This window comes from Trichosurus vulpecula, chromosome 1, assembly GCF_011100635.1.
Source record: "Trichosurus vulpecula isolate mTriVul1 chromosome 1, mTriVul1.pri, whole genome shotgun sequence".
NCBI classification, from domain to species: Eukaryota; Metazoa; Chordata; class Mammalia; order Diprotodontia; family Phalangeridae; genus Trichosurus; species Trichosurus vulpecula.
This window is the reverse complement of record NC_050573.1, coordinates 8222003-8237865: the sequence shown is the minus strand read 5'-3', so window position 1 is coordinate 8237865 and position 15863 is coordinate 8222003. Positions and strand designations below refer to the sequence as shown.

General features: G+C 56.3%; 1 protein-coding gene across 3 annotated transcripts in view; it reads left to right on the top strand.

The window, feature by feature from the left end:
• Positions 1 to 15863, top strand: part of PI4KA (phosphatidylinositol 4-kinase alpha) — a 135794-nt gene that overhangs the window by 26747 nt on the left and 93184 nt on the right. For all 3 annotated transcript variants that reach the window (XM_036758604.1, XM_036758592.1, XM_036758599.1), the window contains exons 9-18: positions 607 to 672; positions 1324 to 1420; positions 3679 to 3870; positions 4969 to 5069; positions 5765 to 5894; positions 7144 to 7276; positions 7488 to 7583; positions 8035 to 8218; positions 9053 to 9156; positions 10933 to 11101. In XM_036758604.1, coding sequence (XP_036614499.1) covers positions 607 to 672; positions 1324 to 1420; positions 3679 to 3870; positions 4969 to 5069; positions 5765 to 5894; positions 7144 to 7276; positions 7488 to 7583; positions 8035 to 8218; positions 9053 to 9156; positions 10933 to 11101 — 1272 coding nt within the window. The remainder of the gene's footprint in view (positions 1 to 606; positions 673 to 1323; positions 1421 to 3678; positions 3871 to 4968; positions 5070 to 5764; positions 5895 to 7143; positions 7277 to 7487; positions 7584 to 8034; positions 8219 to 9052; positions 9157 to 10932; positions 11102 to 15863) is intronic.

The following is a 15863-nucleotide window of genomic DNA, read 5'->3' as shown; positions in this document are numbered from 1 at the left end:
CTCAGGGGAAAGCGAATTTCTGCATGTGTTTATTTTAACTTTTAGGCTTAAGTTTTCTTGTAATTAACTTCATTTTTCTCCTGAGAGTTATTATTGGATGTCATCTCTAAATAATTTAGACATTCTTGAGATGCCCATAGTGAGTAGGAAAGAAAATGGTGGTGGTAACACACTGGCAGAAAGCTGTACACACAAACCATCACCCCCAGAGTCCCCGATGTGGGTTTAAGGAGGGCAGCGGTGAGTGCCCCATGCGCAATGCCCCGCCTCTCAGGTGCTTCCACAGGATCACAACAGCAGGATTCCCAGGATGTTGTTCTCACCCACTCTGGGGTCTCCATGAGCCTCTGTCAGCCTGTGCTGAGAATCCCCTGAGGATCAGCCCCTGGATCATCCATGTGTGCTGGGGGCTGTGGTAGGTGCTCTCCTGGGCCCTCCTCACCCTGGTCTGTCTTCGCACGATGGTGGGATCAGAGCAAACCCCTGCCAGATGATGTGCCAGGCTGTTGTTGGGACTGGCTGATGGCTCCACACATGGTAACCATTGGCATTCCATGCCCTTGGTTTTGTTTGACCTTCTGGTTTTTCCCTTTGTTTCTTTGGTAGGTGAAGAAGATTGTGGAGGAACCTATTCTCAAAGCCTTAGATGCTATTGTGACTTCTGTCACAGAGGTGGGTTACACATGTGTTTGGAGCTCGGAGGGACCTTAGAACAGGGGAGGGCAGGGCTGGGAGGGGCCTGAGAACATGGACCTTAGAATATTAGCTCTCTCCAGAGCCTGAGAATTAATCTAGACCTGCCTCACTATGCCTGACCTGGGTGGTACTTCCAAGCTTGCCAAGTGCTTTCCACATGTGCCTCTTCTGGCCACAGGTTCCAGAGGTCACAGCTTTCCCCCATTTTTAGGGTGAGGAAACTGGGCTTAGCCTGAGTCCTGTCTCAGCCAGTAGCTGGTGTGCAACGGGCCCAGGGCTCTTCTCTGTCACCCTGTTTGCTACCCACTGCCGCCGATGGATCAGGCTGTCAGAGAATCCTCAGGGGTCTGAGGAAGGAAAGGGGAGGCCAGACCAGAGGAGCATGGGCATTTGACCCCAGCACCTCATTGGTCAGGCAGGATTGATGGATGGCATGTGGGAAGGTGCCAGCCATGTCCCAGGCTAGTGACTCCCCAGCCGTAGCTCAGGCATCGTCCACCTGCTGGCACGGGTTGGTGGGGCGGCCAGAGCAGGAAGAACTTGCCTGTTCAATGCAGGCCTGCCTAGCCCCGGAGGGGAGGAGGGCTGGTTTCCTTTCCTCTCTAACATCTCTGTGTCTTCTTTCAGGCCAACCCCAACATCGATCTGTACTACTCCACCTTCAGCGATCCGCTCTATGTCACCATGTTCAAAATGCTGAGAGACACCTTGAACTACATGAAGGGTGAGTGATGGTGGGACGTGGGGGCTCTCCTAGTTAATGGGCATAGGCCTTGCGGAGGGAGCACCAAAGCTGTCTTTCAGGACCAGCATATTCAGTCACCAGGCATCGGTAAGATCTTCTAGTTTGGATCTGCCAGGTGCCTGAGAGTGTGTGCAGGCCAGGTGGCCTGAGGCTTCAGTGGTCAGGCAGCCCAGTCCACTTCCCCTGCCTGGCCAGACCAACCAGTGTGGAGCCCTGGCTAGATGACCTCCCGTTATACTTAGTGCCAAACTCACCAGCTTCTTCTTCATGGTACCCACCAGGGCCCTTGCCATCCCTGCACGGGACCAATTATCAAGTGCCGGGAGGCTCATCTCATGGCTTTTCTTTTTGGGTGAAACGTCCCTATTTCCTGTAGCCAGGCCTCATGGGGCGCGGGCTGGGAGTGCTTCTCATTTTTGGTCACCTTTCTTCCTCTGGGCACTCTCTCAGTGACTGTTGTCTGTCCTAAACTCCTGTGCCCAGAACCAACCCTGGTCTTCATTCACAGACTTCTTCCCATCCTCTGGGTACCCACGGGTATCTTTCAGAGGATTAGCAGACCCTGGGAGGAGCCCAGAGGCAGTGAGGCCTAGAGAATTAAGCCACTGGCCCAGGATTGCGCTGAGCCTCTGACTCTGTGTTGGGTGCTCTTTCTATGAGGCTGTGGACTCCATCCTGTATCAACATCATTGATGATTGTGAATATGCCTGTGTGGTTCTATATCGTAAAATATGAGAGACTCTCCATGTAGAAGGTAGAAGAAGTAAAACATTTATTCAGATACTAGCCAAAGTCCAGCCCATCCAAGCCGCAGCCAACTCTCAAAACCCGTAAGCCCACTTTATCATAACAGCAAGGAACTTAAAACACAATATCACAGCATGGAGCCTCGCCATCCCACAACCCTGTCATGCTTGGGCCCCTGCCACCAACAGCCACTCACAGCGCAGCCAGCGCACGTCTGCTCTCTCCCTCAGTTCCTGTGACACACTTTCCTTTTCCTCTCCCACCACATGTGACATAAGCCAGTCACATGCCCTATTAATGGATGGGAAAGATCTTCAAATCTAAATTGCATTACATCCCCCAAAGCAGGGGGTGTGCACCCCCTTGAGGCCACTGGTCCAGCTTGCTCCTCAGCAGGGATCTTTTCTCTCCCACACACGTGAGTGATTGTATCCGTGCCCCCACAGCCACGTTCAGAGACCTTCCTGGAAGACGATGGAGGCTGCCCGTGCCCTCCAGCCCAGCTTATGCCTCGGCAAGTCCCCCCCGCCCGAGCTGCTGTCCTTTAGGCAGGCTCAGTGGCTGTGGTCAGAAGGCTCAAAGGCGGCCTGGGTGCAGCACAGTTTCCCCCCTTCCCTGAAGGCTCAGCAGCCATCCCTGATCTATTGTTTTTTAGTAATTTTCAGTCTTGTCCAATTCTTTGTGACCCCATTGAGGCTTTCTTGGCAGAGATGCCGGAGTGGTTGACCACTTACTTGTCCAGCTCATTTTACAGATGAGGAAACTGAGGCAAGCAGGGTTAAACGACTGGCCCAGGATCACTCAGCTAGTAAGTATCTGAGGCTGGATTTGAACTCAGGTCTTCCTGACTCCAGGCCCAGAGCTGTGTGCACCATGGCGCCACCTAGTGGCCTCCCATGACTAATTAGACTGCGATAAGGGCATTTTGATTCTTATTACTAAAATTTAGGACAGCTGTTGAATGGGTTGTGTTGAGGCCCAGGAAACTTCTCATGTCTTTATGTTAACTTTTTCTTTCCTTTTTGTCTAATTCTGTGCCTCCCTAAACTTAGAACATGAAAGTCCGGCCATTGAAAAGTTATCAGTAGCTGCTTTTTCTCCACTGCTGGTGACCCTTGGGCTACGCATGTCCTGGGAACCAGCTCTCCCCAGGCCCTGCACGTGCCAGGCAGTGGCCGGGGCGGGAGGGTCTAGCCCATAGGGACAGACTACGTGACGTAGCGTGCCGGTGGGCGCTTCTGCCCTTGGGGCCGCAGCTCCCAAGGGAAGGCCTTGTCCTGCACCCCCTTGAACGTCCCCTCCAGCTCCAGCTCCAGCTCTCACAGCCAGTGAGCTGAGAAGGAAAGGTCTGTGATGAGCTTCCTTGTTGCTACAAAGTGGGCAGGTCACTGCCAGTCAGGCCTCGAGCGTGACCATGGTGCTGAGTGCTGTTGCCTCCACCTCGCTGCCTTTGGCCTGACTTGGGCTGTCTACTTCCTGCTCTTTGCAGACCTCCCCATGTCCTTCGTGAAGGAGGTCCATGACTTTGTGCTGGAGCAGTTCAACATTAGCCAGGCAGAGCTGCAGAAAATCCTGCATGATGTTGACCGCATCCCGAGTGAGCTCAGCCCCTTGAAGCTCCGCTGCCAGGCCAACGCAGCCTGCGTGGACCTCATGGTGTGGGCCGTGAAGGATGAGCAAGGTACGTGTGGGTGTGCATGTGTACACGTGTGTGCCGAGTGGGGTGGGGGCCGCCCTGCACCTTTCCTGACCTTCAAGGCCCTTCAGAGTCGGGCACCACCCAGCCCTGGGTCATCCGACTCCTTTCATTTGCCCTGTAGTTCAAACTGGACTCCTTCCCATTCTCCTCCCATTCGTCCTCACTCAACATGGCAGTCACATGGGCCTGTGCACCACGGCTGCGCAGAGCCTGTGCTCTCCCCACTCTCCTCCATCCTGCCCCAGCTGCCCTGCAGCTGAGCTCCTGGCGCTTTGGGCTGAGGGTTCAATTGGCACCTCCAGGTTTGAAGGGGCCGGCACCTCGGGGCCATGTGCCCCCTCAGACTCTTCTTCCCTGACTGCTGCGTGGTCAGGCTGGGACCCAGGGCAGCAGGGCTCTCACTACTGCCTCCACCTGCCTCCCACTTCTGCTCTGGATGAAAATAAGGGCAGTGATGATATGGAGCCTTGAAGGTGCAAAGCCCTTTACAGCTATCCCTGGAGGGAGGGGCTGCTGTCACCCTCATTTGACACGTGAGGAGTGGAGTGACTTGGCCAGGGACTCCCAGCTCGTCAGTGTCTGAGGGCAGATTTGGACTTGGCTCTTCTTGACTCTGAGGCCAGACACACCCCTGTTGCTGTGGCGAGATGGGACGGTGCTTCCCTGTCCTCCACACCTGGGGATCTTGCACCCTGGCTCGAAGTGTCCAGGGGAAGGCATTTCTGTCAAACGCACGCATTTATTTATGCAGCAGCATTTATGTGGCACCAACAGTGTGCCGGGCCTTGTGACTCCTTGCTGGGTCTGATCTCGGCAGGATTCCTTCTGGGCATGGGCCTGGATGGAGGCCTGGTGAGGTCTCTGGGACTGAGGCATCTGCCTCCTAGAAAGTAAGAGTCCTGAGATTCTGTCTTTGTTCTCCATCGCCAGGGCCAGGCCTTGATCTGCAGCAGCCAAGGGAGGGCAGGTGCAGGAGACCTGGGTGTAGCCTCCATGGACACACCAGCTTCCTGGCACGCTGTGTCTGCGCAGCCCTGGGGGATCTCACAGTTTTCTGCTTTCCTGTCTCTGACTTTCCAGGAGCGGAAAACCTCTGCCTCAAGCTGTCCGAGAAGCTGCAGTCCAAGACCTCCAGCAAGGTTATCATCGCGCACCTGCCTCTGCTCATCTGTTGTCTTCAGGTCAGTCCCTTGCGGACCGAGGGTGGCAGCCACGTGGCCGGCCAGAATCCTGCCCTCTCCCTTCAGGTCTGCCCTGGGGAACTCGGGGTGTCCTTATACCCTGGGACCTCTGCTCCCCCTTGGAGCCCTCTCGTGGCCCCAGATCTCAAAGCCCCTGGAGCACGTCTACCGCCGGGGCTCTGCCTCTTGCCCCCCGAGGCAGAACCTTCTGTTTGCCTTCCTTTGTATCTGCAGGGCTTAGCCCGGCCCCCAGTAGGTGCTTAATCACTGCTTGGTGACTAAGCAGTGCAGGCCGGCCAGGGAAGTTTCCTTCTGGGTCCCTGATGGTTCTCTCTCCACTACGTCCCTGGTCCTGTCCTGAAGCCTATCGTGGCTCCTCAGGGGGTGGGGCGTCTGCTGACATTCTGCCCAGTTAGTGGTGGCGTGGGCAGCCTCATCCGGCCCTGCTGCTTCCCACCAGGAGTTGTGCTGGAGAGCTTGTGAGTGGCCACAGCTGGTCCCTGGGAAGGCCTCGGGAGCCCGCCCCGCCCTCGTTGCTGCCCGCTGCTCTCCCCAGAGCCCCATCCCCCTGGCATTCCATGCCTGTTGCTCTGCAGTCCAGTGTGTCCTCAGGGCAGGGCACCAGAGACTTTGGGGGCTCCTCCGTGAGCACCGGCCCTGCCCCTGGCTGACTGCAGCACCTCTCTGTCTCATAGGGCCTCGGGCGCCTGTGTGAACGGTTCCCGGTGGTGGTTCATTCAGTGACCCCTTCCTTGCGGGACTTCCTTGTCATCCCGTCCCCAGTGCTGATCAAGCTGTACAAGTACCACAGCCAGTACCACGCAGGTACCGTAGCCCGCGGCGTGCACACGCTTGGCTCATCGGCGGGGCTGGGGGCTGGGCCTTCATAGGGCAAGCTACTCACAGCTATTTCATGGTTTTGTTGGGAGGACCCAGTGAGACGGTAAGATGCCTGGCATATAGTAGGCACTTCATAAATGCTGTGCCAATTCCCACCTGCAAGGCCCTGGTTTTTGAGATAGGAGGCACAGATTTGCAATACTGGCTTCCTATGAGCCAGCTTTGAGACTTCCACATTCTGAGCCTCAGTTTACCCTCCCTCCCAGGTGGCCGTGGTGGTCTCGGTCAGCTTTCAGGAGGACGGTGTGACCTCGTCTTTCAAAGGCCATCTCTGGCTCCCTTCTTCCTTGATCCGTCAGTGATAGCTCCAGGCTGTCCTCTTGTCTGCAGCTGGGGAGGACAGTGCCCATGCCCCACGCTGCCCTGGAGGCCTGCATTTTAGGCAGGGCTCCAGCTGCTCCAGCTCTTTGACCTTGGCCAGGTTGGTCCACCAACCAGCTCATCACAAGGCTTCAGAGAGATTCTGTCCAGAACATTGTGTGCGCTGGATGGAGGCCATGTGCAGTGGGCAGACTGCTTCCCCTTGGGAGGGCGGGGTGCGTGTCCCCTCTGGCACTTGGGTCTGCACCCGGTGCCCTTGTAGGTGCTTAGGAAGCTTGTGTGGACTAACTGCCGATTCAGAAATCATCGCAGCACTTGGAGATCCAGAGATGGCCTTCCCTTTAATGCGTTCTCACTGAGATGGGTTGTTTTTACATCACCCATGTTTCCCACCCATGCCTCCCCACCGCTGTCCTGATGATAAAGACTGGAAGTATAAGAGGGAAGAAGAGCCGTCTGACTTTGTGTGTGGTGTCCCTCCTCCTCTCCCTCCACAGAGGCTTCGGACCCCTCCCCCTGGCTACACTGAGCCATTAGGACGGCCCAGGGTTTGGTTGTCTCTGTCTCACGCCTTTGTCCCTCCCCCAGCCCAGGTCTTCTTTGGTTCTGTGGAATCTGTGCACTTCCTCGCACTCATGTCTTCTCACACTGCTCTGGATTCCTTTTCGTTGGAGGCGCTATCAGAAAGTGAATGCGTCAGCCCAGTGGCTCTTTTCTCCTCTTTTTGCTCAAGAGAAACATTGGGGTAGTTGCGAAAACCAAAGCAAAGGCCGTTCAGGAGACTCTGCATCTTGGCCAGGGGTCCAAGCAGGCGCCAAACTGTGTGTGTGTTTGTGTCCGTGTTTGCCTTTAGTTGGCGCCAACGACATCAAAATCAGTGTCACTAACGAGCACTCGGAGCCTACGCTGAACGTGATGTCGGGAAAAAAGAGCCAGCCTTCTATGTATGAACAGCTCCGGGACATCGCCATCGACAACATCTGCAGGTGAGGCCTGGGGAGGGCGTCCAGGACCCCCGGAGGCCAAGCCACGTTGTCGCAGTGTCACGTGGGCCCCGGCTGAGCCAGGCCGTGAAGGATGTCCCCCGCTGACCGCGCCTGCAGCTCTGGGACGTCTCCTGGGTGGGTGGGGGCTCCCCACCTCCTCGGCCCCTCTCCTCAAGGCCCTTTCTTCGGGAGACTTCCCTTGTCTTTTCAGGTGCCTAAAAGCTGGTCTGACAATCGATCCTGTGATCGTGGAGGCCTTCCTGGCCAGCCTCTCCAACAGGCTATACATCTCGCAGGAGAGTGACAAGTGAGGCCTCTGTTTCTGGGTGTTAGTGGTGGGCTGTGGAGGGGGGACCTGGCGTTCCTGGGGCGTTGTACATGTCTCTTCTCGGGGCAGGGCCTTGGGTTCCTCATCTGTAAAACTGGCTGCATCACAAATGCCTTGCTGGTGTTTTGTCCAGTAAAAGATGATGACGGTGGTGGTGGTGGTGGTGGTGGCTAGGAAAGTCTGGAAGGGGACCCCACTAGTCATGGGGTCCATTTTGAAGGGGGAAAGACCTCCCTGTCTGCACCAGAAAGTGGGTTCTGCTGTGTAATTTTCGGAGTTTTTCCTCCAAATCAGTTTGCAGGATTAAGAAGCTGAGATGAACGTAAGGTTCCTGAGGACAGGCCACACAGTAGACACTTCATGAATGGAGCTGGTCTAGAGAGCTGGGCTTTCTAGGTGGTTGTTGCTAAGTGTTTGCCTTTGCCCCCAGGGATGCTCACCTGATTCCTGACCACACCATCCGGGCGCTGGGACACATCGCGGTAGCGCTGAGGGACACCCCCAAAGTCATGGAGCCCATCCTGCAGATCCTGCAGCAGAAGTTCTGCCAGCCCCCGTCTCCACTTGATGTGCTCATTATCGATCAGCTGGGCTGCCTGGTTATCACTGGCAGTGTAAGCACTGGAGCTGCTCTCCTAAGGCGGAGAGCCTGGGGCCGCTCCCCAGATCCCCCAGCCCCCAAGAGGTGCAATGCAAAAAGACGAGGCCCCAGAGTTGCCTCCGGGAGCCTGGCCCCTCCGACTCCTCCCCAGCCCCTCCGGCCTTCCAGGCCCTGGTCCATCTGAGAGAAGGGGAGACTGAGTGAGCCCACAGTCCATTCCCAGGCTAACATTGGGCCAGCATTCTGTAAGAAAATAGAGGGGATGGCTGTTGGCCCAGAGCGCGGACATCCCCACACGGGGCCAGGGCACCTTTGTGCTGAGCTTTGAGAAAAGAAAATTAGCTTTAAGCGAATCCTCTGGACTGTACCGATAGAGCTGGAAGGATTGGACCCATCGAATTTTAACAAGTTCAGAGGTAGAAGGAGCCCCAGTCAGGGCCTGGCTGGTTCGGCCTCTGCCCAGTCAGGAAAGCTTTCCTTCTGCATACCCAGAGACTGGCCATCCATCCTTTGCTTGAAGCCCTCCAGGGAGTATACCCACCCTCTGCTGGTGCAAATCTCAGGCACTTAGCAAATTGTCCCGGAGTTTCTGTGGCCACAGAATTCATCCCCCTCTGGTTGTCCGTGGGCACTGGGCACGTTTGGTGACGGACACAAGGCTCAGATGGGGCAGGAGCCATCCCAGCATCTACTTTCCTGGTGCCACCTCTGGGAGCTGAGAGTCCCCCCTTGCCCTGGTTAGGCCCTGGACCCTCTGACAAAAGCAGGGCCCTGCAGGTGGTGCCCGGGGGCTGCTCAGCGTACTTTGGGAAGGGGCCAGTGGCTTAGGGAACCTGTTTTCTTTCAGCAATACATTTACCAGGAGGTGTGGAACCTCTTCCAGCAGATCAGTGTCAAGGCCAGTTCCGTGGTCTATTCGGCCACCAAAGACCACAAGGATCACGGCTATAGGTACAGTCATGTAGTAGGTTCTGGGAGGGTTAAATGGGGCCCCAGAAGCAGTTATCGGGGCTCCCAGAACCGGGCGGCACGTGTCCTGTGGGAACTTGGAAGCAGGGTCCTTCACTCCTAGTGCTTTCATCTCCCCCAGCCCCTCTGTCCTCCTCCCCATGCAGCATTCCCTCCCTTCCTGCTCACAGCTGCCTCCTGGCTTCCCCAGCCTTCTCCAGAGCTCACTTCTCAGTGCCACCTCCTACATGGAGCCCCCCGATTCTCTACGCCCAGCTTTTGTATATAACATCAGGCGCCCCCCTCTCCTGCTGTCCCCACTCCCCCAAATCAGAGAGCATCCCTTTATTTGTTGTCTTCGTACCTGTGCCTAGCCTAGTGTACACAGGGCAGTGCTTGAGGGTACTTGAATCCCCTAAGACTGAATGATCTGCCCCTCACATAGGCTAGCCACTGTAGGTAGGCATGTGGTGCAACTTGTGGAATTGATTGGGGGGCAAAGTGACCTTGGGGACACAGCAAGGAGTGGGGTGCAGCCCCTGGCCTGGCCCACCTCCATCCTAATAGCTCCTGCCTTTACTCTGTCCTCACATGTCCCAAGGGGCTGAGGCGGAGGCCAAGCGGGGTGGGTAAGGAGAGGACTGAGGCCTAGCTCAGCCCCTCGCAGACACTGGGGTCCTGGAGCTCTGTGGCCATTGGCAGAAGCTCTTTTGTGCCCCACAGTGCCACCCACCTGGGTGTAGCTCTGCTTTAGCCCGAGGGATTAGTCAGAGAGGCCATTGCTTCTTCCTCCAGTCCTGCTCCTGGGGCTGCTCACCCACTGCCGGCTGGTGTGAGAGGGGGCACTTGCACCTAGGGCATCCTGGGTCTCAGAGGCAGGCTCTCTGGATGCTGTATTGTGCCTTCTTCCCCCATTTCATAGATGAGGCTGCTGAGGTTTGCAGAGGGATCTGGGCTGGCAGGCCAGTTCTGTCTCCTGCAGGGGGCTGGCCACAGAACAAAGTCTCTTGTAAAATGAAAACACAACGAGAGTGGGCACTGGGGCCCAGCCCAGCTGAGCTGGCCTCCCACCTCAGAGCCAGGGCAGATGGGTCCACTGCTCTTGGCCTCTGCTTGTCCATCTATAAAATGGGGTGACAGGTAGGACCTCCTTCCCAGGGTTGTCATGATATCAAGTGAGTGAATACGTGCTTTGAAGCCCTCATGTCCCGTGTCAGTGTCCGGTGTGCCCGGCGTGCCCATTCCCTCTGGCCCTTCTGCTAGCTTCTGGGTGAAGTGGGCAGGCATCCAGCTACAGAGTGCACCCGTACCCTAACCACCAGGTCATAGTCATTGCTGTGATCTTCATTAGGGATGACAGTACTAAAACCTCTGTAGCCTGGCCTGATTTTTCCCCAGGCGGGCCTAGAAGAATGAAGTCAGCCCTCAGCAGTCTTTCCTGCTTGTTTCTGCCACACCATCCACTTTCCTCCTCACAGTCACACTGCGCGCTCCTGGCCACCTTTGGCCCTGTCCTCGGAGGGATCACCGTGAGCTTGTGTAAAGGGAAGGGTCTGGCAGAGAGCATTCCCCCTTGGGGGGCTGGGGCCAGCCGCTGGCTCTGTGCACGCTCCCCGTCAGAGGCCATGGGCAGCCTCTCCTTCCCTCAGCCGCTTCTTGTCCAGAGCAGCTCTGTTCCTGCAGCTGGCCCCAGACCATAGGCGTTTCCTGAGTGCTCGCCCCCTCTGTGTAGGCACCGTCCCCTGTGCCGGGGGTCAGCACATCCTCCCTCTTCCCCAGGCACTGCTCCTTGGCTGTGATCAACGCCCTGGCCAACATTGCCGCCAACATCCAAGACGAGCACCTGGTGGACGAGCTGCTCATGAACTTGCTCGAGCTCTTTGTGCAGCTGGGGCTGGAAGGGAAGCGTGCCAGCGAGCGCGCCAGTGAGAAAGGACCAGCCTTGAAGGTAAGCCCACTGCCGCCCTGTGCCTGGGCCCTACTGTGCCATCCTGGGAGGCCCTTGGGGCCCACCCTCTCGTTTTACAGAGCGAAAAAGTGAGGCAGGCACCTTGGTCAAATGACTCACCCAAGACCATCCTGCCAGGATATGTCTGAGGCAGGATTTGAACCCAGGACTTCCTCTCTCCAGGTTCACTTCCCTCTTGCCTTGGCTACTTTGCCTCTTTGTTCTGTCCCTGTGGCTACTTGATCGACCCTGCCCAGGATGCCTGAGGCCCTGCCACTGGCTAAAATAACTGGCATTTTAATTTAAATTCAAATAATAAAGAAGAACTTAAGAATTATCCCTAGACGGCGCACTTCAGGAGGGCAGGAGCCATTTCCCATCTAAAGGCTGTATCTCCCCTGGCACGCAGCAAGGGCTTTGCAGTCAGTTATAAAGCGCGTTAAGTACCTTCTATGTGTGAGGTGGTGGGGGTGCCGACATAGAAAAGACACAGCCCCGGGCTCAGGGTGCTCCTGATGTGTAGGGCACAAAACACAGACATGTGTAAATCGATCCAGAGCAGGGGCTGGGGCAGGGGTCCGGCAAAGGGCCGAGGGGAGGCCCTCCCCTGCAGAGGGGAGGGCGAAGGGCCCCCAGGCCTGGGGCTGCGAGGATGTGGAGAGCCAGCCCGCAGAGCAGGACAAGGATGTGTCGGGAGACTAAAGCGAGGCTGGGGATGGGTTGAAAGGCTCCAAAAACCCCAGGAGGCCACAGGGACCCAGGGGAAGGACCCTGTCAGCTCTTTCTTTGGCGCCCTGGAGGAAGAGGAGGAGGCAGGCTGCCATGTTGGGCCTGACGAGGAGGTGGGAGGCTGTGGTCACGAGGGAGTACTGGTGAGCCATTGAGGCTGCGGCATGGGGAGAGAGAAAGTCCAGGTCGAGGGCACGGATGTGGGAAAGACGTGTGGACGAAGGGCCCTCGGCAGCTTTCCATGTGAGCCGGTGCCCAGCCCCTGTGCAGGAAGTGACTGCCTCAAGAGCTCACAGCCGCTCACAGATCAGTAACTAATAGCAGTGGTCATGATAGCCGGCCTTCACGCAACGTTGTAAGGTTTGCGGTATGCCCAGACTGGACAATTAGTGCTAGGTGATCTGGGAGGGAGGGTGGAAGCCACCACCCCTGCGTGGATCAGGGCATGCTTCTCACGGAAGGTGGTTCCTGATTCCATAGGAGGAGGTGAGGATGCCACGACTCCAAGATGGGTGACAGAGAGGGAGGTACACAGAGCTGGCTTGTGGGGCCCTGGAGAGAGGGCCGTCCCTGAGGACTGGTCAGGAAGGTGGGAAGGGCCAGGTGGTGAGGGGGCTTAGATGCCAGAGCTAATGAGCTTCCGCAGAGCAGGTGCTCGCTGGTGACCCTGGAGGCGATAAAGAGCTGGGGGGTTCACTGAGCAGGGGCTGACATGTTCTCACCTTGGCGGTCTCACATGATCCTGGCAGAATACTTGAGTCTCTCCTTAAGGAGGTAATTAGTGATGAGGGAGAGAAGGCGGGGGTGCTCACAGAGAGCCCTCCTGGCTGTGGGCAGAATGGCGGGGCGTGCTGGGCTAATTCTGCAGCCTTTGTGAGAGGGCCAGAGATGGCGTTGACCCAAATTTCAGTGGGATGTTTAGTACCATCTCTTGCTAGTCGTATGGAGAAGACAGAGAGCTGTGAGCTCAATCCCTGCACCGTGAGATGACTGGAGCAGGCATGAAGGGTTCAAAGCCAGCTTGGAAGGAGGTCTCCAGTAGAGGGCCCTGGGATCTGTGCACATTGCTGGTGCTCTCCGTTGTTTTTAGTGGAGACTTGGATACAGGCACAGATGGTGTGCCATGTTTGCAGATAGTACAGAGCAGAGAGAGATCACTGACACCAAATGACAGCTCAGGTTGCTTAAGATCAGGATGGGAGGAATGAGCTAACACTTGACAGGGACGAGTGTCAAGTCCTAAGAGAGCTACGTCGCCAGCGGGGGAGGCGATGAAGCCACTGTTGGTTGGACTAGGATTTTGTCTGAGCCAGACTTGGGGGTTGGAGAGGACAGGAAGCTGGCCATGGAATGAGGTCATCAGAAAAGCTGCTGTGGTCAAAAGACCAGGACTGAGATGCCTCTGTGGATCCTTGGCTTCCCTCCCGAGGGCAACACTGATGGGCTGGCGGGTGACCCATGCAGTGAGCCCCCAGGCTCCTTCCAGCTCTCATTCTCGGACCTGTGCCCTGTGGAGAGCAGGGGGAGGGGGAAGAAGATAGCACATAAGAGTCTTAGGCGTTACTGACAGTGACCAAATCTTGGGTCAGAAACCACAGACCCTGGGCACCCACAGGGGCCATTGAAGACAGGGCCTTCAGGAGAGATGGGCAGCTTTGGGGAATGAACATGGTGCTGTCTGAGAGCCAGTGAATGATGGGTTCCCAGAAGGGATGGAGTCTACCTGACAGGGGCTCCTCCCAAGAATGCATCTGCCTGTAGTCTTCAACCTAATTCAGAGGGAGTAGAAAGTCCCTCTCTTGAAGGGGAAGAGGAAAATGGGACGTTTGGAGCAGCCTCTGGGCACGTGGCCCAGAAGTGTGACTTTTCTCCAAGAGCATTAAGCACCTTTGGGTCAGTCGGATCCAGGTAGATACTGGGTGTGGGTTTGTCAGGGAGTAGCAGCTGTGGGGTGAGGGGCCAAGGGTAGAAAATGCTGGGTGTCTTGATCCTGTCTAGGGAGGAAGCCAAGACCCATGTGGGGCCCAAATAGGGGACATGGGAGACCAGCAGCCGCTCTGAGGCGAAGCAGTGGAGGAGAGAGAGAGAGACGGAGATAGAGACAGGAGGGAATGATCAAAAAGAAGAGGTTCAGAGACAGCCACAGAAGGGACGTGGAAGAAGCCAGGGGAGATTGGTTGGAAAAGAGGAAGATGGAGCATGTTCCCCGTCGTCAGAGGGCCCAGCCATCCCACAGATAAGGGACATCTTGAGCTGCACGGCCCAGAAATCTTCCTCATTATGACACATGTCAGAAGGTGGGACGTTTTCCCAAGAAGGAAGGCAGCAACCTCCTCTTCCCTGGAAGTGCACCAGGCGAGCCTAGGTGTTCCTGAGGGGATGGGCTGGGCGGCCTCCAGGCCCTTTCCCACTCTTAGGGGCCACGGATTAGCTTCGTGCCATCCCCTTCCTCACACCGTAGCTGTAATGTTCCAGTTACACAGTAAAGCCACAGCCGGAGGTTCTGTTGACCTGGGCTCTGGGCCTGCTGCTGGGCTGCTGCCGTGGGACCTTGCCTGAGTTATTTCTCCTCATCTTAGCCTGAGGCTCAGGTGCCTCCTGGAGGAGGAAGAGGGTGGCAGGATGTCCGAAGCCTCATGGGAAAGTCAGGCCAAAGGGTGGGATAACTCAGCTTCTGGGTGCGATTCACTTGGGAAAGGCCATTCTGAAAGGCTTCTAACTGTAAAAGCATGTTCGTGCTGAGCTTCTGACCTTAGGATCATTTTCACTTATCCCGTGAGCGTTTATGGAGTGCCATTATAGCCAGGCTCTCTGCTAGGCACAGGGGAAGCAGACAGATGTTCAATGTACCACCAAACAAGCTCGAACAAAGGTCCCCTGCCCTGCTGAACTTGTAGACAGGAGGTTTGGGAACTCTTGGGGGAGGAGCTGGGGAGACCAGCAAAGGCCTCATCAGAGTGTGGTACTTGGATTGGAACTTCAGGAAGTCGAGGTAGAGAGGGGAAGGCATGCCAGGCATGGGCAATGGTCGGTGCATAGGTGCAGATCTGGGAGGTGAAGAAGGCAGAGAAGATGAATTTGGCTGGAAGCTGAGAGTGGGAGGGGGACTCATGTGTCATGAGGCTGGAAAGGCAGTAAGGGGCCAGCTTGGGAAGAGCTTGAAATGCCCAACAGAGGGACCACTGGGGATCAGTGAGTAGGTGACACGGCCAGACTTGAAATTTAGGAATATCACCGGCAGCCAAGTGTAGAAAGAATCAGAGTGGGGTGAGAGCTGAGACAGGGAAGCCAGTTAGGAGGCCAAGGTGATAGGGGCCTGATCTAGCAGGCGGCTGCTTATGTGGAGATCAAGGCTCAGGGGAGAGACATCGTGGATGTAGAAATGAGGTTTGAAAGAGGATCTGTTGTGTGCAATAAGGGAGAGGCAGGAGTTGAGAATGAACCTGGGTAACCAGTAGTTTGGAGGAGACTTTGACCTGAAGTGGGCAAATGAGGAAGACGGGTGGGTGTAGAAGGAAGGGTAATGAAGAGTCTGAGCCACCTGTGGTACATCCACTTTGAGATCCAGGTGACTGGTGATAAGAGACTGGAGGTCATAAGAGACACTGGGTCCAGACCTAAGGATCCATGGGTCATTGGGCCCCTGGGAGCTCATGAGATCAAGGTAGAGAAGAAAAGAGCAGAGCCTGGGATGGAGTCTCGTGTGGGTGGATTCTTACATATCTGTCTGTCCATCTCTCCATCCCTCTCTCCATCCATCCCTCTCTCCATCCATCCCTCTCTCCATCCATCCCTCTCTCTGCATCCATCCCTCTCTCTGCTTCCATCCCTCTCTCTGCATCCACCCCTCTCTCTCCATCCATCCCTCTCTCTCCATCCATCCCTCTCTCCATCCATCCCTCTCTCCATCCATCCCTCTCTCCATCCATCCCTCTCTCTGCATCCATCCCTCTCTCTGCTTCCATCCCTCTCTCCATCCATCCCTCTCTCCATCCATCCCTCTGTCTGCATCCATCCCTCTCTCTGCTTCCAT